Source organism: Clinocottus analis, unplaced genomic scaffold (genome assembly GCF_023055335.1).
Source record: "Clinocottus analis isolate CAN_PGR_092001 unplaced genomic scaffold, fCliAna1.0.p SCAF_10, whole genome shotgun sequence".
In the NCBI taxonomy this organism is placed as follows: Eukaryota; Metazoa; Chordata; class Actinopteri; order Perciformes; family Cottidae; genus Clinocottus; species Clinocottus analis.
The window spans coordinates 9446235-9472218 of record NW_027175821.1 but is presented as its reverse complement, the minus strand read 5'-3'; the positions used below and the strand labels follow the sequence as shown (position 1 = coordinate 9472218).

Here is a 25984-nt window from a genome sequence, read left to right as displayed (position 1 = left end):
ATTGTAAAGACCACCAACACACCTGCAATGAGCATCCTCCATGCAATTAATGCATACATCTGGACTCATCTGTGTGGACCAATATTCAACAAATACAGTATTTTATGAATATAGATTTAGGAGGTCACTTGGTAAGACTTCACTCTTTTACACTGCAGCATACATAATTGCAAAAACATTGCATATACTTCTTTGTGTTTAACCTGATTCATTTTTAATGAGCGCTGCTTTTTGACCAAGAGCACGTAATAAAAAAAGAAATTGCAGTCGGCCTTTAGCCTAAGGTTCAGTTTTCCTGGAGGATAAAAGTGCTCAAACAGCACTGAAACCTGGATGACAAAACAATCCACACTCATTAAAATGGCATGATGAAACGTAGTTATATAAATATAATACAGTATTGGCGAAAACAAAAACATTTCTTGCAAGCACAGGGACTTTTGCAACTTAACAGGACAAGATGAATACAGAATTGCAAAAGGAAACTACAGTCTTTCTTTTGACAACTGTGCCGGACTAGATTAATACTGGTAATACTTTCCAAAAGTGCAAGCATTACAAAAGAGAATCGTGATGTCAGCCAGAAAAGCTCGATTTTATGGGAAACTGAGGGAGATAAGGAGCTGTACCGAGCTACTGGTTTCATCTGTGCCAAACTAGTCAATAAAACATGCTGGAACTGAACCACACATGAAGGAGAATGATGCCAGTATTACTCACCATACACACAGACACACACCGATTTATGGCCGAACACCAAACACACCCAGACACACATCACACAAAGAGAGGCAGAAAAAGAGAAAGTGTTACCAAAGCGAAGAAAAGCCAGAGAGAGAGAGAGATTCAGCAGAGAGTTGCAGATTAAATATTTAAACATATATCGCAATATTCCCCTTAAAATGAACGCCCTAGTTCTCTGGCCCATTTTAAATTGTGTTTTCATTTCAAAAAGAGCGTTTCGTGTGGCCTGCCTCTGACCGCGGAGCTCCACAGCGTGTCAACACATCCGTCCGCTGTGGGAACTGAAAGCTGGAGACGTTTCAAGCACCAACACAGCGCCGATTTTACGGTTATGTATCTTAATTGTGTTTACCATAGTGGACTCGAGCTTGAATTCCACAACAGAGGCGCGTGACTAAAATGAAATGTGTGTTTGTGCATCCCGGAACAGCGCTGCGACACGGCTCCTAAATCCTGCTCGCGCTCTGTTGTGAACACAAAAAATCCCCCTGCTGAAAATCAATGACACGGTGAGTGCGTATTGGAGAGAGAGAGAGGGGAAGAGGGGGAGAGGGAGGCGGTGTCGAGTGACTGGGGAGGAGGAGGAGGAGGAGGAGGAGGAGGAGAAAGCTCCCGGTACGCTCGTCCTCGCAGCTTCCTTTTTACCGTCCATCCAAACAGTCGGGTGCCACCGGAGTGCCCGGGGCCGTGGACTTATTTTCCCCCGGGAATCGACACATTGGGCATCAACCAACTATTCCAGGTAGGTTAGATGCTGGCTGTTGATGGGCGTTTAATTCTTCTTATTTAAAAAAAAAAAAAATCATTTAATTTTGTATCAAAGAAATATGAAACTGGAAATGAAAGTGAGTAGTTGTCGACTTTCATCGCGGTGCTGCTGCCGGATGGAGGGAAAAGCAGATGAGAGCCCAGACAAAGCTCCAGGGGGGCGGCAATAGTCTTGACGCCGCTAATTGCTTTTTAAATTGGCGGAGGGGAAGCTTGCGAGCTTTAGTCGTGTCGCGTTGCCCCATCTGCCGCGGTGACAACTCTCCAATGTTTATAATCCGATTAGGAGAAGGATCAGCAATTTGTTAAAATGAGCACTCCGCGGCCACGCCGCGACAGTGGCGCTTTCAGCGGCTTTTTACGGTCCATTGTGACATCCTAACCCGTATGCGTCACAATATGAGAGTTGTGTGTTCTGTAAAGTGCTCTGTCCCACTTCATTCTGCTCTTGTAACACTTTGCTGCATCCCCTTCCTCCGTGTCTGTTTTCTCACTCTGAATGGCATTCGTCTCATGTCCCGCTCTCTCTCTCTCTCTTTCTCTCTCTTTTTCTTTCTCTCTCTCTCTCTCTCTCTCTCTCTCTTTCTGTCTTTGCTTTCAGAAGATGCTCTTCTTTCTGCTACCTGTCGTGGCTCTTTTGCTGAGCAGAGAAACGACGGTCTCCGGTAACAGTAACGACAAATGGCTGAGCACCGTGGCTCAGTACAAGGACAGATCCTGGAACAGATTCAGAGATGTGAGTTTGAACTGAGAGAAACAACAGCCAGCCAACAGCGGCACCATCATTAGCCACCTTGTGTTTGTGGTGTGTGTGTGTGAGTGTGTGTGGTGTGTGTGTGTGTGTGAGTTTGAGTGTGTGTGTGTGTGAGAGAGAGAGAGAGAGAGAGAGAGAGAGAGAGAGAGAGAGAGAGAGAGAGAGAGAGAGAGAGAGAGAGAGAGAGAGAGAGAGACGCTATTGATACACCCTATGAGTACTTGAGCACTTGCCAGCAGGTATAATCCACAGTGTAAGTAACTCAGCAGGTTCAGATCCTGGTTGAGGAAGAAGGAGCCTCAATGACCGAGAACACCCGACTCCTGCATATAACTGAAAATATACAAAACAGAAAGCAAAGTTCATGATTTGACTGACTGAATTATTTCCTGAACTGAATTGACTGTCCTTACTTGGCAATGTTGACCTTATGAAATGTTATCTTTTCATTCCACTTTCAAGCCGTCTTACATTGAGCTTTTATAACTGATAATTTATCAACTCTTTCAGTCAGAATCAGAAAAAAGAGAGTATGTGACTTATTGTACAGCTGTGAGTTCAGTGGAATTTCATAACATACACAACATCCTTTGCAGTAGAGGTGTCTGGTCCTGCCTGTTTTTTTCTTTAGAAAAAGAACATACAGTAAATGCAAAAGTCTGTAGTCTACAGAGGAGCTAGTGCACCCATGCATGGCTGTCTCTGTGTATATGTTCATTATGGTGAATCATCAAGACTTTTTTTCAGGGATATCAGGCATGAATTGGATGAAATCTCAGAAGTTGCCCACTTAGCTCTGCGGTTGATTATTTTCCAGCTGAATCAATGTTCTGTCAAGTCACTACAGGAGGATATTGATGCAAAGACATTTGTGTCTCCTTGTATAAACCGCCATGATTGTGTGATTTGGTTTGAAACCTTGGTTGCTTCATGGTTAACATATATTTATGAAATGTTCTGAATAACCTTTGACTGAAGAAAAAGTTAGTGAATAGAGTAGATTCTTCATGTACATTTGCTGAAAGTCAATTTGAAGTCGAGGCATGACTCTCTGCAGCGACACCAACGTGTAGGTCTAATTATTGTGAAAAAAAGAAATAGAGCACACATACAGCCGGTTACTGCACAGCCACGTTGTTCAAACCAACCCCCACATTGTCAAAGAGAACTAATATGTGAAGAGGAATTTTTGGGGCGGAAGTGTGTAAAACAATTAAGCACAAGACATCCAAAGTATTTCAATTTGATGGAATGGTAGTCATAAAATCATGTAGTTTTGGGTTTGAATATTTCACTCGGTCTAAACATTATACAGCTTCAATAAAGAGCTGGAAGAGAATATATGTGATGCTGCCAGACGGTGTGATTTAAACATCCTTACAGCTGCTTAAAGGGAAATTGAAAGGGTTACATGTGTTTACAGTGAAGGCATCGTGCCATGACCATAATGACTTATGACGTCAGTTTCTCTTGGTATTGGTATTTTCTAAGAGCAAGCTTGTGTTCCTCTCCAAATACGGCTGGAGAATGACAACAATGCAGCAGCAGCACATTCTCCAGTCGAACCAGTCGTCATCAGGCTGATGGGGACAGCAGTGTAAACACGGGTTTTGCCTTTTGATTACTACGAAACAGGACGGTGTCCTCAAGAGAGGTCAGTCGACAGTGGGCTAACTTTGGTCTTATTAGCTGACCTTCCCCACACTGTACTGGATCAGCGCCAGTATTAGTCATGTCTGTACACACTGCAGGGCTCTACTCCCTGCAGTGTGTGTTTGTGTGTGTGTGTATACACACTGCTGCCTGCTTTCTATTCATCTGTGTGGTCTCCTGTACAAGTGAAACTTATGAACAGGACACTGTGGGTGGAGGGCTGCAGACAGGAGGAAGGAAAAGTAGAAAATGTGGTCCTGTAAGAGTCAATTCCAATCTACAAAACAAGCATTCTTACAACTATCTTAATAACTTGACTAGAAATTACAGAATACAGACATAAACTAGCATATTCACCTTGCAGAATATGTGGGTTTTTTTTTTAAATTCTTTTTTTCTTAACCTATTGAAGCTGGATTATGAAAACTAAGAAGCCATGTTAATTTGTTGTCATAATTGGAAAGCAGATTGTATTCCTGTATGACCCTTTACATCCTGAAGCAGAGTATGCACACTAGTCGACAGTCAGCCTCACCCGCCGCATGAACTCCACATTTCTTTCCATGCTTCTCTCTTTCACAAATTTTCATCCTCTGTCTCCGGAGCGGTGAATGACCCTGTGCTTCCTCAACCATGGCCGTCTCTATCTCCCCCTCCCTCTCCATCTGCCCTCACCCGTGACTCCTCCTCTCCAGTGTTCTCCCCCGCCTGCCATGTTTCACTCTGCATCCCCGATGAGCTACTTGCTCCCTCCCGCATATTGCATTGAAGCGTCCATATTAAACAGTCAAAGTATCTTGAAAACATGAGGAAAATAGGATTTGATTTCTTTTCTTTTGCTCGGCACATTCCTAACACAGGACTGTAATGCAGACAGATGGCTTGTTCGAGTCCACTCCAATCTATAAAGGACATCAAGTAGAAATCAAATAAATATGTCATTCATTATCACATTTTGTCTGTTCCAGATTTTTTTTTTTTCAATCCAAACAAAACCGATGTCTGTGTCACTAGCTTGTATACTTCATGCATACATGAATTTCAGCTGGTTTGTGGAAACAAAAGGACATATTTGTGGAATGAATGACACAAAGCATTGCCTTCAGGCTGAAGTCTGTGGACAGGCTTGCTGGTTGAGCCAGTATTCAGATTAGTTGAGTTGTCGAGTGGAGAAGTGTCATTGTATTTTTCTAGTGCGGTGCCTTTGTTTATAGTGTGCAACAGAGCCTCTTCAGCTTGTTAGATGATCTAAATATTTTTGACCAATTCAACATTTTCTTAATCTTTTAATTTGCTTGACCAGGTCTTTTGTCACATCATTTGTTGTAATTTTAGCCAACAGTATTTTATTTTTTGCTCAAATTACAATCACCACTGAAATTTGGTGATCGTGTATGCAAATAAGGTATAGCTGCATTGAATATACACACATTTGTATGCAGCACTGAGTTCAACTGTGTTTCTGTTTCAATCAGGGTCATCTTAGTTGTAAGCCTGCAGCTGCCTCGCGCTGTTGGCTACATCACAATATTCTGGTCAGGACAAAAGCATATATAGGGGGTATTCAGTGGTAGAAGCTGCAGCAGTAAAACAAAATAGCTCATTACCCATTATCTGGTAACACCAGCGTTCAGGGTTGAGACTGTGGTGCATGAAACGTGTAACTAGTTTCCACACGTCTTGGTTACGCACGTGTTCTTTCCTCAGACAGATTTACAGTCATTATATTTGTTAGTTGAGTGAACCTGATGCTTTTCTTGACGTGTCCTTACAGACAAATTTGGAGTTGAAAATTACAGTCATTTGCTATTTATTAATTATACACCCAATTACTTTACCGTGCTCACCTCTCGTGTTACAACCTTCTGTGGTCGCTGCATTGCAAAGAGGAATTACTGATAATTTGGAACCAAACTATTGGAGCATTTGTTAAAAAGTTCCTGGTGTAATTGGTTTTTACAAAGCAGTGAAGTCTATCAGATAATACTGCACATAGTATGGTCTGTGTTTTGCTGATCTGGCCGGTTCAAGCCAGTTCTGCTATTCTGGCCTCAGCCAGCCAATTATTGGTGAATGTATGTAAGGTGTTCAAGGACATTTTGGGGTAGTTTGTATTGAAGATAAGGTTCATCAAGCATTGGTGTCTAAGAGTATAACTCGAGCAGAAGTGGATCTTTGTTGAGAATGTAAAGAACTGATCATCAGGACCTTCTGATTTCATGAATCAGAATAGAAATCAATCCTTTTGTTGGCACCGACCAAAATGTGCCTGTTTTACCGAAAGCACAGAAAGTTGGCGTTGAATGCCTGGCCAGATTGATAGAATGTTTACTCGATTTACAGATTTTAACCTCAATTTGGACAAACGTCCAGCCTTTGTTGGGCGCCTCGGGTTGTCTTGTGCTTCTAATCTTCTCCCCGGCTGTCTCTTATCAGAATCTCTCTCTGCAAACAGTTACAGAATGGCTGTCATTGCCGTCCAGGCAGACACACTTTTATCTTCATGAGGTGGAAAAGTTGTTTGCACTCTTCTTCCTGATTCTTTCTCCTGAAAGAGTAATTTCTCATCTCTGTCCTCCTTCCTGTCCCTTCCTCTCGTGTCCTACTGAAATGCTGTCTTCCGCCCTGCTCGCATGCTGTCAGGTTTGCAGAAATGCACTAAATCTTATTTGCGAGGGACATCGGATGTGCGCTGCATATTTCCTCATATATTTGTGTCGGTGCATGCTGTGTCCCCAGACTCTCTGTTCATTTGCTGGTGTTCGGCTGAAAAATCTCAGACAGCTACAAACCACAATGCGTGTGTTTGCGTGGTTGCGTTGCGACTATGTGTGTCAGAGCCAGCGGCCTGTCTCAGCTCAGTCTCGTGGTGACAATTAAATTCTGTCATCTTTTATCTTCAGTATTTACTTTTCCAAGACGCCAGTCTCTCTGGGGCTGCCAGTCACCGACCCCCGCTGTCTGTCTTTTACAAAATAGTGTGTCAACTGTGTGTGCATATGTGTGCTTGTGTGTGCGCGCAATTATTTTAATTGCAAAGCTGGTCGGTGTGGTAGCTTGTATTACATGTCTTTCCCGCTTCCATTTATGGAAGAGAGGGTTTTGCTGCGCTTGCACGTTCTTTTTTCAGACCCACTCTGACACGCGGTAAACACATTCACACCTGGGAGCTTCCCACTGCATCCAAATGAACTGGTCCCCTTCTGCTATGTCTGTGTTTGCACCCTGGTGTGTATGTGTGTGTCCTGATTACGCAGCTGGGGGGAGGGGCGGGGTGCGGTTTAGAGAAGCAGCTTAGACGAGACAAACCCTGGAGTCACCTTCACCTTCTCTCTCTCTCTCTCTCTCTCTTTCACACACACACACACGCACACACGCGCACACACACAGAGAAACCTCTGAGTGAATACTCCCCTGAAGACATACAGTATTTCCGTCAATTAAACGAAGTCTTGGGTGAACACCTGCCATTCTTTCTTATCTCTCCTTTGCTCTGTCGTACGTTTCTCTTTCTGCTCTTAAGCTGCCTCCCTACCTTCTCTTCACACCGTTTATCACCTCGCTCCTCTCCTGGCTCTCCTCTCTCTCGTTTTATACTCCACTAACTCCTGATGAAACAGTGTCCTTCAAAATACACCTTCTCCTTTCATCCCTTTTCCTTTGCCATGTTTTCCTTCTGCATGCATACTTCTGACTGTGAGCTATGGATTTCAAGTGAAAAAAAATGCTGATCCTAATATATGTGTTGAAGGAGAGTCTTTCTTGTCATGTAGTACCTCTTTAAACTGACTCGTGGAAAATGTTCACATCCCTCTCTCCAGCTGCTGTCTCTGCATGTGTACCAATGCTCACCGAACACACAACACACACACACACACACACACACACACACACACACACACACACACACACACACACACACACACACACACACACACACACACACACACACAGCTTCCCATCCACCCTGAGGCTCTTGGAGAGATCGATCAGTAAATTTACAGGGCCTGGTAACCCTGATTGGAGCCTTGATGTAATCAATAAGTGTGTGAAGAGGCAGGAAGACACACACACAGACACACATATGCAGGAACACATACACACACGCACACTAACATTTGGAGGACAATTCGGTCATAGGCTAGACAGAGGTCACTGTCCCCTATGACCAGGATAAATAGGTTTTGACTGTGTGTGTGTGTGTGTGTGTGTGTGTGTGTGTGTGTGTGTGTGTGTGTGTTGGAGGATAGAACAGAGAGAGACAGACAAAGCAGCTAAAGGGTTGCCAGTGTAATATTGGCTGACGATAAGAAAGAGGAAATGGGGAAAAAAGCGAGATGGTGGGAAAAGAGGGAAGAGGAGGAGCTTTCATGTGAAGCCTATCAACACTGCGGGCAGAACAGATGGACAGACAGAGAATGGAAGGAGGGGAGAAACGTGGAATCTATCATCAATAAAACATGCGTGTGTGTGTGTTTGTGTGCTTCAGTCAGTTTTGTCATGGCAGTCCCTCCAACCCCACACCCCACCCAACCTCCTCTCTCTCTCTCTCTCTTTCTCTCTCTCTCTGTGGGGATTTTCTTTGCCGGTCTATTTGGTGCTGATATGAAGCACTCCCGCCGTTGATTCTTTTGAAGAGATGCTGTCTGATTTGTGGCACATGTTAAAAGATTTAGACAGAGTAACCACCCTATTTTGGGGGAAAAAAGTATTTGCTCTATATTACTTTTGAGCCATATTATATTTTTTAAACACATGCCACTGTTATTACGACACTAAAGTGTAGAAAATTCAGTTCCTATTTAGCTAACAGCATTATCAGCAGCTTACATTTAGAGTTAGATGATATGATGATAAATGAAATGAGAATTTAGGATTTTTTTATGAAAAAGATTTTGTTACGCTATTTTATTGAGGTAGGAACAATGATTGAAAGAAAATAGTTTGTACTTGATTCACTTGTTTTTTTTTGCACATGTCGTGAAAAGGGTGCACAATATGATCTAAAAGGGTGAAAAGGACATTTTTCATTTCATTCCAATCCATCTGGAAAGGAATGTGCTCTATGAAAAGTTAATGGACAATCGCTTTTTATATTGTGCATTTTATCAGGTGAAAATATTTTTTGGTTTAAAACTTTTATGTTTATGACCAACTACCTGCAATACTACAGACATCCATCCTCTGGGCTGTTGTTTTTAATGCTCATTAGCGAATGTTAGCAAGCTAACCCCACCCACATCGCTCACCCCTTCCTACACTATGCGTTGTTTGTGTGTTGAGATAAATTCTGTTCATCTAACATCAATGCACACCATCATAATGAGTCCAATGGGGCTGCAACTAATGATCATCAAATTAAAAGTCACAGATTTTTAAAAAAGGTGAAAATACAAAAAATATTTTCTGTCAACTTTCTGATTGATTATTTAAATAATCATTTCAACACTAAAACAGAATGTCTCTTAATAGAATTTGCAGTATAATATGTCATTACCCCACATGCATTGTGATCCATATGGCTTCAAGCTGTCTCATTTTCACAATATTTCATTTTCACAGATGTCTGCAGTTGTTTTTTTAAATTTACATAATACTAATGACAGGCAGAACTCTTTCTGTGAACATATGCCCATATACAGGGTTTTTTACTCACATCGGTAGCAGCTGGTTTTGATGAAAGTGTGTGTTTGTGTGTGTGTATGGAGACGTGCGTACCATAGTTTCATGCATAATAGGTTGTTTTGATCATGTCAGATCATAAATATAGACTGACACTCTATATGTCGGAATAGTTTTGCCTCTCTGTGTTTCTATTGCCATTGCCATTAATGAAGCTGTCATCCCCACTGTGTGCTCGCTGGTTCTTGTATGATCAGATGTTTCTTCTTCAGGGTTTCGCTCCCTCTACATCTCTCCATATCCCAGTGCATGATTTGATATTTTGTCATCTATTTATAAGTTGAAATGAGTGTAGAGGAGTCATACTAGACGTATTCGCCCGCTTGTTACTGAAAAAGGAAGTCCCCGCTGGTACAGTGATAGTGTTGACCTGCCACTTTGACTCGTCATAGTAGGAGCCACGCAGGTGAAACTGATCTCGTTAACGAGGGCTCAGTTCCATCGACCCTATACCAACACCCTGGAACTAGCTCACCTGAATGAAATGCAGTCATTTTAGATTTGAATGTCATGTCAATTACGCCTGTCAACAGAAATTGAGAGGTATATTGTTACTCAGCAATGAATATGCTCTATAATTAGGATGTTTTATGAATAAAAGCAGTTGTCAATTGCAGTTGTCTCAGAAGCACATAGAGGTGGGTTGAGCAAGATAATTTATTTTTGATTCATTTATTTTCTTTACAAATCTCAATCACAACATGTCTTCTTGTCATTTGGTTTCTCTTTTATGTGCTTTTAGCTGAATGTTTACTTCAGCACATTAACATGCTCACAACGACGATGGGACATTCTGAACTTCAGCAGGATAATGCTCAACAGGTTCACCATCTTCGCTTTAACGTTAACATTTTTTTTTAAAAATTAGCACTAAAACCGTACAGCTATCTACAGCTGATGCAAATAGAAACAATATAAGTTTTGCAGGTCATGAACCAAAGATCTGGACAAAGTCTATGTTTTAATATGGTGGTAAAAAAGAAGATAACAACAAGATAATAACAATGCATCCTCTGGAGTCCATGCATGCCAAATGGCATGGCAACCTATCCAATTAAATAAAAGACAAACATCAGTGTTGTTCATTTTCTTTTTCAGTCCAAATAATCATCTTTTATAACTTGCAATATATATGTAGCACTCTGAACCAACATTCTCTTCTTCCCATTAGCATGTAATAAGGGTATATTTAGTGCTTCTAAAGCAGCATGCTTTGACTGATTGCATTTCTCTCTTGTTTTCTGTAATTACAGTAGTTCTATCCAAGAAAATGGACACAATCAGTGTTTTTCCCATCAGGATAGCTGATGCAGATGATCATTACAACAGTCAAATTACATGTTGCTTGGGTGACATATTGTTTTTCTGAGGTAGCCTGATTAATTATATAATGCAGCATATTCTACTAGCACGTCTTGCACAGGTTACATTTGAAAGTAGCCTTCCCACCCTTGAGTGTCACTGTGTGAAATAAATCATGGGCAGTCTGTTTCTCTTTTTCACACCTACCCAGCCCTCCTTTCGATCAGTGTCAGCATCTCTCCCCTCCCTTCCTCTCTTCCTCTCACTCTGATGTTTATGGTCTCTAAAACCATGTCAGACTGAATTGGTCATTATCTAATTTTCCCCCTGAGGGCAGGGATACAGTTACTGTTTGTGTGTGTGTGAGTGTGTGAGTTTGAGAGATGTCTTGTCAGCTTCAATAATTCAGGAGGTGTCTGCTACTGCAGCTCATGTGGGGCTCCTGAGAGAGAAGAGGAGAGTGGGAAAGAAGGAGGGAGAGATTGACACAAAGATCTGCGGCTGTGGCTTATAGTGCTCTTCCATATTTCTCAGTGCATAATTTTGTAGTTTTCTGGTGCCACGTAACTCCCTGGTGGTGCACTCTTGTTTATGAAACAAACTCTTGGGACTTGTAGGTAATGGTAATGAATAGTTGAACCCTGAGGGGTTGAATGAATACTGTATGTAAATGTGTGGACTCTGTATGTATGTGTGTGGACAGTTAACCCAATAGGCCTCTGGGTAATGTAGTGAGACAGTGTTAGTTTTTCCAAAGACTAAGTGGAACTGAGCTGTCGGCTGCTTCCCCATGAAGAGCTGTTTATTTGGGTTGCTCAAGGTCTACAGGTCTAAAATGTATATCATATTAATACACATTTCCATGGTGATCTCTTGATTAGTTGTTCACATACTTTAGTGTGCCACAAATATTTTGTAGAATTACATAAAATGTCCTCTTGTGTAATGCATGTCCTGAAAGGGTGGGAGGGTAAAAATGCATTGGCCCCACTATGTAGCTGCTGTCCATGCTTAAAAGAGGAGAACCCAGTTTGGTGTTGGTTTCTATGTTTGTGTGCTTCTGCTGTCAGAGTGAGATGAGTGAGTTATTTCAGCTGTGTGTCAGAAATGAGAAGTGGATAAAAACAGCCTCCCTTCACAGGACCCAGTGCTCCACTTTAACCCCTCAGGTTGATGGACTGCTGTTGGTCGGGGTGATGGTTCTGCTATTGAAGTTAGTTTTAGCCCGTCACTTCCAACTTCACACCCATTTTTGCTGGCACTATACACAACCACTCTCCAGTCAGATGCCACAGTGTTGTCAAAGCAACAGCTGGCTGGACGTCCTGTTTCAGGCTGACTTTCAAATCCATGGAGACACATGTAACCAGATTTAAGCCAGATGGTGTTTTTATCCTTTGTATCCTATTTAAACTTAACACAAAATTATGGGTTCCGAGGGGAAACTCTAATTTCTAAATAATTTGGTTATCTTTAATGTATAATAGTGTTTGTAGTGTAGATAGTTTGAGGAGTTATAGATGACCGCGTACCTGATCGGAAGAAAATGAAACTTGAGTGGGAAGTGGCACAGTGATGTTCATTCACTTTAAAAAGGATACAGTACACCAGATTTCATGAAAGTAGATGAAAGGACAAGGTAGCATTAAATATGATCAGATAAGATATTTTTACATGTATTTGTACATGAAGCACTATTTAGCAAAGCATGTTCCTGCTATGAATCACACTGGAATGTATGTTATTATGAATTTCACCCACCATTTTCTCAATGAAATCCATTACATCTACAACACATCTACAACACACAGGTTTCTTGATGCAAAACAAAACAACAATGTTCATCTAAATACACCAAAAATAATACGGTCATTAAAACATGTCATCATGGAATACTGTGCTTTGATGTGAATGGACGATAGCACCACGTTGTTTCAATGAGTTGACTGAAAATGATACACGGTATAATGTTATTAGACCAAACAGCACTTGCAGGCACACACACACACACACACACACACACACACACACACACACACACACACACACACACACACACACACACACACACACACACACAGAGAGAGACATGGCCAGCTGTACCTGAAGGCTTGTTTTTCATTACAAATCCTTTCTGAAGGGTAAAATACTCAATTCAGTTCCTGGCATAAAGGATTTTAGATTTGTTCAATTAAAATCCCAGAAAACTCTTGCCAACTCAATCTTCATGTGCTGTCATCCAAAACTAAATTAAATCAAAAGCACATATTTAAATGATATCCATCTGTAATGCTTTAGCAGAAAAACTGAGAGCACTGCTTGGTCACCATGAGGCAAAAAAAACGGCTCATATTAGTGAGACCACTGTGTTGGCACAGAGGGGGTCCAGCAACACAAGAGTGACAAAATCAGACCTGTACAAGAATCAATATAACTTATATAGTTTAATCTTACACACCAATATTCAGATTTCACCTGATCCTTGTCCTTCACCGGCCTTGATATGTACGTATTGGAGCAGTGTGTAGACATAGGTGATTGCCTGAGTAGTAGAACAGATCCTGTTATAGGTCTGGTGCTCAGTGTTGTCAGATGACTGGAGACCGTCCCACGTACTAACAACCAGAGCAATGGACTCACTTCCCTCATCGTCTGTACCTCCCCCCTCTCCTCCCTCTCCCATTCCTGTACAGTTGCGATGATACAGGCACATTGCATGTGTTGACAACGGTGGTCCCATTCATGGAGCAGTGGGCGGGGCAAAGACATGTGGAGAATAGTGAAGCCAAAGGCTAGTGATGTTTCTAGAAGAATAAAGGGAGATTTAATCTGCATGTCAGGCTTCAATTAATGGAAGATGGATGTGGGTGGGGAAAATGAATAGATTTATGCATATGCATGTTGGAGAATGACAATAATTGTTTGACAGCTTGAATTAAACTCAACCGAGTCATCCTCTAAGCTGTAGCTTCAATCACATTTGAATGAGCCACACATTCAGCAGCGCACATGGAATAAGGTATCTTTAAAGCTCCCCTCTTCTCTCTGTCTGCCTTTTGTTTGTTTGTGTGTGTGTTTGTGTATGTACACTAACCTGAACAGTAATTGGCACGTTCCCACTGACTTCCTCATGCAGTTTCAGTTGGTTAATAAGGTGTGCTGGTCAATACTAGGAGCTTCTTTTATCAGAAATATAATGCATTCCTGAATACAAGCAGGCAATGAAAGCTTCACTTGGATTATCACCATTTTAACAGTTGCCATTATGGGATTAATTTCGCTAAAACCTTCTATTTGAGGTGCAGTAGAGTGACTGATATTGTATAGTCACAGGCAGATAGTTTATCTGACTGACACAGATATGATGTAACCAGCACATGGTGGTAGGACAGAGAAGGCAAAATATACATTAAGCTGGAGAATGTAGCTGAGCATTTACTTGCCAAAGAGAAGACTTCTAAAAATAATTGAGCTGAAGGAGAAGAGATATTAGATATGTGCCACGTGGAAATGAATGCCATTGTTGATCTGAATCTGCTGGATGTGTAAATTCACCCTAAAAGGTTGTAATACAGTACGGGAACAACAACACTAATGCCCAGTGGTTGCATTAAGAAACCTAATACACAGTTTAATCAAGCTGACATTTCATAAACTCTAAGTGGTCTGTTTAATGATCTTCAGCTGATTTAATATTAAGTAATCAACAACACTGCAAATGAATTGCATTTGCTGTGATAATCCACCCTGGTGCACACACACACACACACACACACACACACACACACACACACACACACACACACACACACACACACACACACAGATGCTAACACACTCAAATTAAATGTTCATAACCCCTTATTTGCATATGTTTTCACTTTTAGTACAACAAAAAAAAACATTTCATGGGGAGAGCTTTGCCTCTTAGATGAAAACAGAAAACACCATCCCACTCTAACTTTTGCTGCCCGGTTTCTCAGAAAGAGAGTGGGAGAGTTTTTGGTGCACTTTTTGATTATTATTTTTGATAGCACCACCACAACACCAGACAGACATATTGTTAGTGATCAAGGTTGTATTTTCCTTATATTCTGACAAATTTAACAACAAAATGTGTTTGATGTGTCTCAAAGTTCAAAATGACTGCTCTGTGGGTGCATGAGTGTTTGTGTGTGTGTGTGTGTGTGTGTGTGTGTGTGTGTGTCTTATTCAATTTTCTTACACTTCCTCCCTGTCCCAGTTTAACAAGGTCACTCAGCAACGGAGCAGGAAGGAGCAACACTGCAATATTCCTGATTTTATAGCTGGCCTAGTTTCATACTTTTGAAGCACAGGTCAAAGTATAGGTACCCATTTTGTCAAAGTGTAAGTGTGTGCTTGTGTGTTTGGAATATATTTTTCCCAGACTCCCCATGTTTCCAACAGAGGTGGAGGAAATTTCAGGACAGCAGGAGGTTGTAGTCCTATTTCATTTTGGCTGCATCTTCTTCCAGGGCACACTCGCACATTTTATCACAGCTCTCATGACACAGTGGTGTTTGTGTGGGTGTGTGTGTGTGTGTGTGTGTGTGTGTGTGTGTGTGTGTGTGTGTGTGTGTATGTGTATGTGTGTGTGTGTATGTGTGTGTGTGTATGTGTGTGTGTGTGTGTGTGTGTGTGCGTGTGTGTGTATTTGGACAATTTTCATTAAATTATTTCGTATCAAAATGAAGATGTGATTGGATACAAAAACAGATTTGAACAGTTCTCTCTCCTGAGCATTTGTGCAGAAAGCAGTGCTGGGTGCAGAATGTTAGTTTGCAAGCTAACATATTATTTTTCTATTTTCCTTTCATGTCTTGATCCCCTTCCCCCTGATGGTACTACAGGTAAGTCTGTATTTTCCATTCGCTCATTTGTTGTTGGCGTAACCATAATAATTAGTGTGTCTGTGTGTACATATTTTCTTGTTGGTGTGTTATTTAGACTGCAGGGACTTTCTTTCAACCTGGGTTCCACACACATACACGTCTACTGTGCACACACAGGCAGTGCACACACATAGAGGTCTGTGCCGCTGGCGAGATGATTTGTCGACTTAGAGCCTATAAGTGTGTTTGTAGGTGTTTTAGCAGGTACAGCCTTGGCTTCTACTGTACTGGCCTCCAGGCTTGAGTGTGGCAGTGGAGATTTGTAGCTCTGTGTCCTGCTCTCCCCTGAGTTTACACACGCACACACACACACACACACACACGCACACGCAGACACACTGCATTTGGATTTCATTGCCGACACTGAAAACCTTGTGGCCTGTAGTTTGGCTGCTGTTAACAGCAATCAGCGAATAACACTCCTGCATTGTGTCCGAATATGTGTCCACACATGACACTTCAATGCGACCTACCTGATAGGGATTGAATGTATTTCAGGATCAAAGGAAAAACCTTTGATATTTCAGATTCAGAATCCAAACCATTTGTTGCCACGTATGTTTTCACATACAAGGACTTTGTCCTGACGGTAGGTGTATAACATTCAATATTTAACAATACACATTTAACAATACACAAAGTGCAATAATGGGAGGAATCTTTAGTAGAATATAACATTTAAATAAAGTGCACAGACAACAGATGACAGTACTTAGGGTGAAATGCAAGTGTGTGACTTGTTTCATTGAAGAATAGCTGCTACCAAAGATGTGCTCATTTGCTGATGAACACATTTTACTATACATTCCTTTCAATTTAATACCCCCATTATTTTGTTATTTAAAAGGTTTTATTTTGATGCAGCATTATTCATCAGCAGTAACTTCACATGGCACAACACAGCAGGCCTGCGTGGGGGGAAGATGAAGGAGACCATAGTTTGATAAATTGTCCACGCCTCACTGCCATGAGAGCGCAGTGCGAGCCGGGCCACTTCGGCATGTGGTCTGGCTGATTGGACCGCAATGCGAGTGAGATCCTATCTTGCTCAGGCTGTGTAAAATAAAGCACAGAGAAGCTCATTTCAACACATGCAGAGGGAGTGACTTCTTTCTCTGCTCGGGTGTTACTCCACTATATCTCTACATAGTAGTTTATAGATGTATTAAATATGATATGGACCTTGTAAAGTCACTGAACCCTGCCGGTTAAGTTCTTACTCCTGGTAGGGGTTTGAACACAGTGTGAAATAATAAACTAAGTAACTATAGCGCTTTAGAGTTTTTATTTATTTATGACTTTACGTATGTATTTTTTATACCAGCACACTACTAACACCTGAAACACAATATGAACCAGCAGGCTGTAAAGTGTGTTTCTCAAGAGGAGACACTTTCGATTCAGGTAATATAAGTTGCTATCAAGGCTGCTGGTGACTGGTGCTGCTCAATATTTTACTTCTCATGCAGTCTTGCTGCATATTAGTACACAAATTATGCTGCATCCATGACACAGATGTATCATAACTTATTACAAGTTTTCCACTTAGGTATTATGTTGTATAGCAGATGAAGTGAACTTGGTTAAATGAGCCCTTTTAGCTCATAAGTAGTTTGAGCAATGACAAGTTTGAAACCCAAACCGGTCATAAGAAATGTGTAGGGGGAAATAATGTATTCGCTGAAAAATGAATTACTTTTGCCAAGTAAATGCAATATAAATAGATCGTTGTTTACTTGGCTGCTTTGAAATATCATTTTGTTTAGCTTTGAGGAAGAACTGTGTTATGTATATCTAGAACTCAAACAAACCCATGCGCCTCATTATTATCAACCATAATGTTACCAATACCGCTGCTGCATGTCAACACTTTGTTTGCTGTACCTTTAAAACCTCTTAAAATCTGACATAAACCTTTAAATAAACCTGAAACAAATATTGATGATGAAAATACTGGAGAGCTTCTCTATTCGTGTGCAGTACAAAGGGTCTTGCTTTGCTTATGACGCTCACATTGTGTTAATAACAGCACATCAAGCAGGAATACATGTATAGATAGGAGCCGTATGTATAGTGATGTGTATCCCTGAGAGTCCAAGATAAATTAAAAAGATAGTAATACAATATTGATGTGACCTTATACTGTACTCTAAAGTGTACAGAGTGGGAGAGATAGTGAAGGAAATAGGGGGACTTCGTAGGAGAGCAACCAAACATCAGTTTTGAAAGTGACAGCTCCATTACTGCTATCCTCCATTAATAACCAGCCAGGTCATTAGTGTGAGAAATGAATCCAGACGCTCTCAGAGACAAACAAACACAGCGCTAATCTCTGTTCTCCAACAGAGTGTCAACCACCCCGACATGAATGAGCGGAAGGGAAAGTGAGCGGAGAGGTCAGGGTGGAGAGAATCATAGGGATGGAAACGGGGGAGAGGACGAAAGGACAAGATAATACAACAGATACATGAAAAGCTGAAGGGGATGGCAATGGAAAGTGATCCAAAGCAGGCTAATTAGAGTGAGAAGAATCGTGAGTAGTCTGTGATTTCTGTGAGAGGACTTTTTTCTTTAAGTTTGGACAGTGACAGCTCCATTATTTGCATCATCTATGAAGAGCCAGCGAAGTCATTAGTGCTGGAGATGAGTCCTGTTGCAAACAAACTGAGACAAACAAACAGTGCTGATCTCGAGCCTCAAACAGACTGCCAATCAACTACCAGGGTTGTCTGTGAAGAATGGCAATTAATCTGTGCGAGGGGCAGAAATAAAAAATACAAAGTGATCTGGGTTCTGTCCTACGTGTCGCAATGCTGCGTCATTACTTCTCTGGAGTCAGCAAATCATATTTCATGAAGAAGTATCCTCCCTCTCCTCTCTCGCTATCTTTCTTTCACTCGTGTGTTTTTTCTTCTATTAGTTTTGGTTTTTCTTCCATTCCCCTTTTGGTGTCTGCCTGTCACTGCTTTTTCTTGTATATCATTATTTTATTATTTTATAAATATATATATATTGACCCCGTCATGGCTTACACACTTCACACGCGTCTTTTCCTCCGTGTCTCTGAAAGGAGTCAAACAATGGTACTTGATGGTTCTGGAGGTACTTGATGGTTCTGGAGGTACTTGATGGTTCTGAAGGTACTTGATGGTTCTGAAGGTACTTGATGGTTCTGAAGAACAATAACAGATTTCCTGCTGATGGAAAAAGAACAGGGCCTCCAGCTCAAATATGTCTGTGTGCATGCGGACAAGCTATTTGTGTGTGTGTGTGTGTGTGTGTGTGTGTGTGTGTGTGTGTGTGTGTGTGTGTGTGTGTGTTTGTGTGTACAGTTGACAGTAGCATTGCAACACCATCAAACTAAATCTGCAAATGTTGCTTCATAAGATGAGAAGACAATATGGCATTTTATAGATCCCCTGGGGGAAATTGGATCTTTGAAGTATCTAAAGTAATATACTGCAAGATTGGATTTAACCACAAATGTGGAATGTAAAGCAATACATTCAAAAACATAAAAGCAAAATGGAATAGAAAAAAAGTCTTCCCAACAATTTCAACACATGCACAGTCAACTGTACTCTTGGGACTTTATATCTTGTTTGAGCGTTCTGTCTGTTTTGTTTGCTCACAAAAATACATTTTGTAAACTTGTGATTAACTCTTGCAGAGTGATTAGAGCTTCTGATTTGAAGATCTCAATGTGTGAAGGTGTGTTTGCTCTCCTGAAACCCAGAGTCATACATGCTCTTTGACTTTGTCCCTGACATCCGTCATTAACACTTCACATCTAAAATAAAAATAATATATCACCTTAAATTGCTTTATGAGTATGTTGCTGGTAACATAAGCCTCTCCTCTCCTCAGCGCGATACACAGACATGTACACACATATACACATATACACACACACACACACACACACACACACACACACACACACACACACACACACACACACATACTTACACATATAGTTTTCTTGTCGATCTGTTCTCTTTTGCTTTGTGGTGCAGAGTCTGTATTGGATTTGTGTTTGGAACCAGCCTGCTGTCTTATTACTGCTTTATCATCACACAAAACCACACACACACGCACAAACTATATATACTTATGTAGAAAAGTGTGACCAATTAATTTTTCCAATGTTAGTGACCTGAAGCAGAAGTGCAGTCGTGGCACAGAGCAGGATGAGGACATTATTAGCAGGAGGAATACAGTCACAATGTGGCGAGCTTCAGTATAATGACCAACCACATAAGCTCCTCTCATCCTCTTTAACTGCAGCAGACAGTTTCTAATGAGCCGGGAGGAGAGATCAGGTCAGACTTTCATCAAAAAAACATCTCAGGATGCAGTGTGACTACAATTACATTAACTTGTATCTTATTATTACTGTTGTATTTCTTGTTTAAGTGAATAAGAAGACACAGGATATGAGCCTCAGGATGCGTCCTATGCTCTAAATAATGTCACACTTAAATCTTGAATATGCATTCAAGAGACCAACGAGGAACAAGGTTCCTATTTTGTTTCATCCATTTGCAATAAAATTAATTATCAAAGAGCTGTATGACCTGCGTGAACTCAAATCTCAATCTGCAGATGGGAAAGCGCCATAAAGACCTGAGAACAAAACTGTGAATGACAATATGTGCAACAAACTGCAAAAAACATAGGGATGGCATGAAATCCATTACCAATTAACAAGATGAAAAATGTAAATCAAAGTGAATGCGTGAACGCGCGTATCACTTTATTTTGAAGAGGTCTGCGTGTGCGCCGATGCCAATTAAAGACGCAAAAATTTCGTTTGTGATAAGAGTTGATGTAAGTTAGCTGGAGCACAACTAAAATGTTATGCCCAAAGGGAGATTGAAATTGCACTTTGAAGCCTGATTTGCATGAACACAACTCTACCCACTTCAGCGCAAAAATGCTCACGTGAAGCCACAATTTCACCAAAAAGGGAGAAACACAAAAGAACAAACCTGATGAAGCTGGCATTGCAACCGCGTTTGTGCTACTGTTGTCTTTGCCCAAAGGAAATAGAGGTCTGCTCCTTTCCAGCCCCAATCTGGAGCTGTACAACAGTACTCTTTTTTCCTTCTGCAAAACATTTACATCACAGGTGCTGTGATTATTTCTCCTGGAGGATCTCTTTGTCATCTGTATGTTTGTCTGCTTGCTGTTGGGATCCCAGAATGGACTGTGTGTCATGAGGGAGCATGAGGTTCTGATAAAAACATGTTTTCTATCATGCTCCTTTACTGGTTTACTGGGGCCTGTGTGTGTGTGTGTGTGTGTGTGTGTGTGTGTGTGTGTGTGTGTGTGTGTGTGTGTGTGTGTGTGTGTGTGTGTAATACGATAAATAAAATGGGTATTGCTTCAATCGTAACTTTTAAACTGAAAATGGATGGATGGAAAATGGGTAAAAAATCCCGACTGTGAATAAAAGAACCTTGAAATTGCAGCATTGCCCAGCCGATCCCCCACTCAGCCCTTACAGGCTTTGTCCCTATTTCTTTTTTTTTACTTTGCCTCGATCTCTGACCTCTAGCAACCCTCAACGCTTTGATTTTTTAGCTGTTATTGTTTTTTGACAAGACACACAACTGAAACAGAACAAAAGCACGCCGTTCGTGCTACGTAACAGCTGGGTGCAGAAGAAACATCGAAAGATCATTTTGACTAAAATGCAGGCAGCCAAATTGGAAATAGAATAAATGGATTTCCCAGTGCTGCTTGCGTTACCAAATTGATGATTTTCTCTTCTTAATTTGCTTGTCTCTTATGTTGTTGTGTTTATTTGCTTTTGCATGAGACGTCAGTTTGGTGGTTTATCTTTCATTTGCTTCTGTGTTTTGCTAAACTTAATTGTTTTTTTCTTTTACTGCACTGTAGTACTGGAAAATCATTTTTATTGTGTCAAAGAGAGTTCATGTAATTGGACGCCTATTCGTCCTCTTCACTCTCTAGGCGTCTCCCCGCTGATCGGTTCATGTGTCTAAGAATAAGGACAAATTTATTGTCAATTCTGTAGTTCAAAGAGACCTCCAAACAGGAAAAGCAGCCCTGGAGAGCATGTTGTCGTCAGCCTGCAGCCATATGGAGCTTAATGTATTGTCATCCAGAGACATAAAACAGCTCATTGACGTATCACTCCGGAGATATCATGAGCTCCCTTTCATCTTTACACAAATATGTCTCACATGCACACATTTTCATCTTTTCAGCATCTCCAATTAGCAAATCAAATCAGCTGCCACTGTATGATCTGTAGCCTCCGTTTTCACATCTTGTGGTGTTGCATTCCCGTGCAGGATCTGACCCTGTGGTACCCAGCTCGATGGTTTGTCTTCCCGGGCTTCACGTTGACACTCTGGTTTACACAATTGTTTCGACCAAAGTGGAAGCGGGCTGCAATGTTCACTTAATATTGCGGTTGAAGTAAGACTTTGGCAGCCCAGCCAGAGGGGAATTACAGTACTCGAGATGACAGGAGCTTGGATATGTCAACTGTAGGTTATGTAACATCACATCACGCACTTGGCAGTCTGGCCAGGACTCAACGCCATGTTGTCACGGTGATCTTAAAGGTCTTGAAGATACGATTCACATGGGAAAAAAGTAGTTCTGTTTCCATGTGATGGGAAACTATGCAGCTCGACTCCAGGTGAGCAGAAATTATACCTCATGGGCCACAGTGTCATTTTATGGCCTTTTCATATCTTTATATGCCTTTATGTGAAGGGCCTGCTTCCAGTTTATCAGCAATAATTTGGATCATTGATTACTTGCATACATAATTCATTAAAAATTACTATAATTTGAGTCAATTTCTAGCCTACTTTTAGCGTCTTAAATTTGAAATAATTTCTGGTTTCCTCAGTCTTCTATAACAGTGAACTGAATGTCTAATCTCTCCCTTCTTCTATCTTCACTGAAACCTTTCAATCACAACATCCTACTTACACAACATCCTTTCTCAGTACTGAATAAGTCTCTCTCCCTGCTGCATTGACACATCTTACAAAGATAGCAGCAAATAATCTCAGGGGGACACAAAATGTAGAACAGGCTACTTTGCTTCAGTCCTATTTATGTGCGTTGAAGTCAAATTTAAAAAAAAAGCCTCCAGCTTTAAAATGGAGATAAATACCTTCATATCCAGTTCAATTACTTTTCCACTCTAGTATCAGCATTTTGATTAGCGTCCCTGTCAGCTTTATGATTATGATGCCGATTATGGGGATCATAACTGTTGTGATGATGGTGATGATGATTGTGTTTGTGATTACTCTGCTTACTGACTGTGGCCGTGTCACAGATGCAATCTTTCATCTGCTCAGCTCATTCGGTGAAGAATTTGCAGTCTGGAGGAGCTTTAACTCCAGAACGGTTCCCGATAGAAAGATAATATGTCTCTGCGGGAGCCGAGAAAAATGTAAAGTGTAGGCTCTCTGAAAATAAGATTTCAATTTAGGGGGTTAGTAGCATTCAGTATAATTTTGACTTTAGAATAGATATAACATAAATCTCTCAGATTTATAGGAGTGTGGGGGAATATAAAAAAATACTCAAACTAAAATGATGGTAATAATGAGAAATGGTAATTAATGAAAAATATTCATATTGTAGATGAAAACTAATTTGCAATAACAGCAGAATTATCCAGGCAAAGTATATTTAGTATTATATAGAATATAGTGTTTCACACATTTCCAATATCAGCGCTGCCCCCGCTTCATTTCCAGAACAATTATCGCTGCGTGTGTCTGGTAAAACCCAATATGACCGAGAGGATTACAGGTTCTTCTTTTCTTTTGTGCTCACTTTATATTACTGTCATTTATATGTGTAAGTTCAAAGCTCCACTCCCACCATGTGCATCTCTCTCTGTCTCTCAGGCTTTTCTTGTATGATAGTATTTAGAACATTCACATTTTTGGTGTAATTTCCTAATGCTGGTAAATTGTGTGCACTTTAAAGCAAGACTACAACATGTGATTGTATCTAAAGTTTGCACACAAAAAAAATGCCATTTCAGAATCAGGAAGAGTGCAGCAGTGTGTTGAATAAAGGTGGATTGTATTGATTATGAATTTTGAAAATGTAATTTGTAAGAGGAATGTCTCTTTAAAAAGTAGTCTAGTCTTGCTTTATTTCTAGATCTACAATTATAATTATTGTTATAAGCTTGGGTTTAGAAATGGAGAAAGACAAAGACAGGGCATCTGACAATGAATGGAGAGAGAAAGAAGAGAACAGAAAGGGTAATCAGAAAACAGCATTTTCCTCTTATCTTACTCACAACGCTTTGGGAATTGGGTGTGAATTGCTTTTAAGTGCTCTCCGGCAATACAAGTGCTTAAACACATAAACACATCACAAAACTAAATTGTGCGGGAAAAGAAGAGAGAAACAAAGGACGAGAAAAACTCCATTAACTTATGAATGTCACATTAGTAGCAGACGCTCAAATCTCTTTTGACAGCTATTAGGTAAAAAATGAAAACAAACAAAGAATGTAAGGCAGCAAAGATGTCATGATCAAGAGATGCGTTCAGGGTTTTCCTCTTTAGCTAACATTCGAGGTAGGAAAAAGGAAATAACTAGTGAAAATGGAAGACAACAAATGTCAAACGAGTGACACGTGTGTTCTTCGTCATTCTCTCTTTCGTTATTTGTGAATAGAACAATACTTTCCAAATGAAAAGAATGGAAAACAGACTATACAGTTCTTATTTGATAAAGATTCTGCAGATAAACACACGAGAAGCCCACGCAGCACCTTTCAGCCTTGTATTGATTGGTCGACGAGGTGTCTGTCTGAGTGATTGATGAACTGTAGAGCTTGTTAGTTATTCACAGCACCGCTCTGAACCTTGCACTCCCAGAGCTTCAACCAGAAGAAATCTACATTTACAGCAGGATTTCTGGAAATGGTATTAAGCTCTTCCGTCATCCTGACTGAATTACTGTGTCACCGGCACCAGAGAGACTTTGTTTTCAAGCTTTAAGAACAGATGACTGTAAAAGTTCACTCAGTGCTTCTTAGAGGAGTAGTTGTTTGAAGCAGACGGGTGGCTTCAAACCTCAGTATCTACTCAGTATCTACTCAGTATCTTTAGCGTCATTCTGATGTTTTCAATCTAATTATCCTGATCTTGGAATTACACAGCAAGAAAGAAAGATTTTAATAAAAGCATGAAGGCTGACTTGACTGATCTCAGTGGATGTAAAATGGTGAAGAAGCTGCTGAACTCTGTTGCGGCACCAAGTTCAGACGTACAAGTTATTCCAGCGCGCAGCTGGAGAGACTCAAGTTGATAGTGCGTGTAAAAGCACCTCTCCTGGAGCACGACTGAAAGACAAGTCACTCCACTGATATTGCGGTTCAGAACGGAGAGCAGAGAGAGCAATAAGAGCTCCTGCTTGCCCCGATGAGCTCACTTTCACTGTTTGAGAGCACATATGGAATTCAGGATAATTAACATTGGGAGAGACTCAAGATTAACATCATTGATTTTCGGATCGGAGCACATGGTTTGGCTCTTGAAGCCCAACTGCACTGATAGCTTTAAATGACGCGCCTCATTTGTCAATTGATGCTCCTTTATGGCACAATCAGATTTACAGAATTTTAGGAATAGGTTGATGTTTAGGAAACATTTTTTGGATATTACAGATACCCTGTAATCTTTTGACTTGATCTCAACATGGCAGTCCTGGTTCAAAACTATAAAGTGGATCAGATTCAATCCTCAATATGTTATGTATACAACATTTGACACTGTCGTGCACACAAAAAGGCCGTCAAGTTACAAACAGAGTTCACATTAAGTGGTGACAGCTGATGTGACCTCCCCAGGCGACAGTTGACTTTTTAACCAGTGAAAGCAACACTAGTGTTATTGTAAATGAATAATTAATTTATTGAATAAAATATCATCCTCAGGGGTGAAATCCGTAGCTTTTGACTCCCTTCTCTCAAAACAGGTACTGCTGCTGCGAAGATAAAAATAAACAACAGCTCTGGTTGCTGCGTCCTCATTTGACTCAGAAATTGAAACAAGGTCGGAGTAGAAGTGTCAAAGCAGTCTCAGAGAATTAGAACCACACGTGTGGTGCTATGACTCACAGATTGAACTAAAGCAAACTCCTT

At 40.8% G+C, this 25984-nt stretch overlaps 1 protein-coding gene across 2 annotated transcripts in view; it reads left to right on the top strand.

The window, feature by feature from the left end:
* The first annotated feature begins 1335 nt into the window (after nucleotides 1–1335).
* Nucleotides 1336–25984, top strand: part of spock1 (SPARC (osteonectin), cwcv and kazal like domains proteoglycan 1) — an 83434-nt gene continuing 58785 nt past the window's right edge. The window contains exons 1-2 of one of the 2 annotated variants that reach the window (XM_068586783.1): nucleotides 1336–1486; nucleotides 2117–2248. In XM_068586783.1, coding sequence (XP_068442884.1) covers nucleotides 2117–2248 — 132 coding nt within the window. In that variant the 5' untranslated portion in view covers nucleotides 1336–1486. Of the gene's footprint in view, nucleotides 1487–2113; nucleotides 2249–25984 lie in introns of both variants that reach the window. The other variant, XM_068586776.1, reaches the window with a different exon arrangement.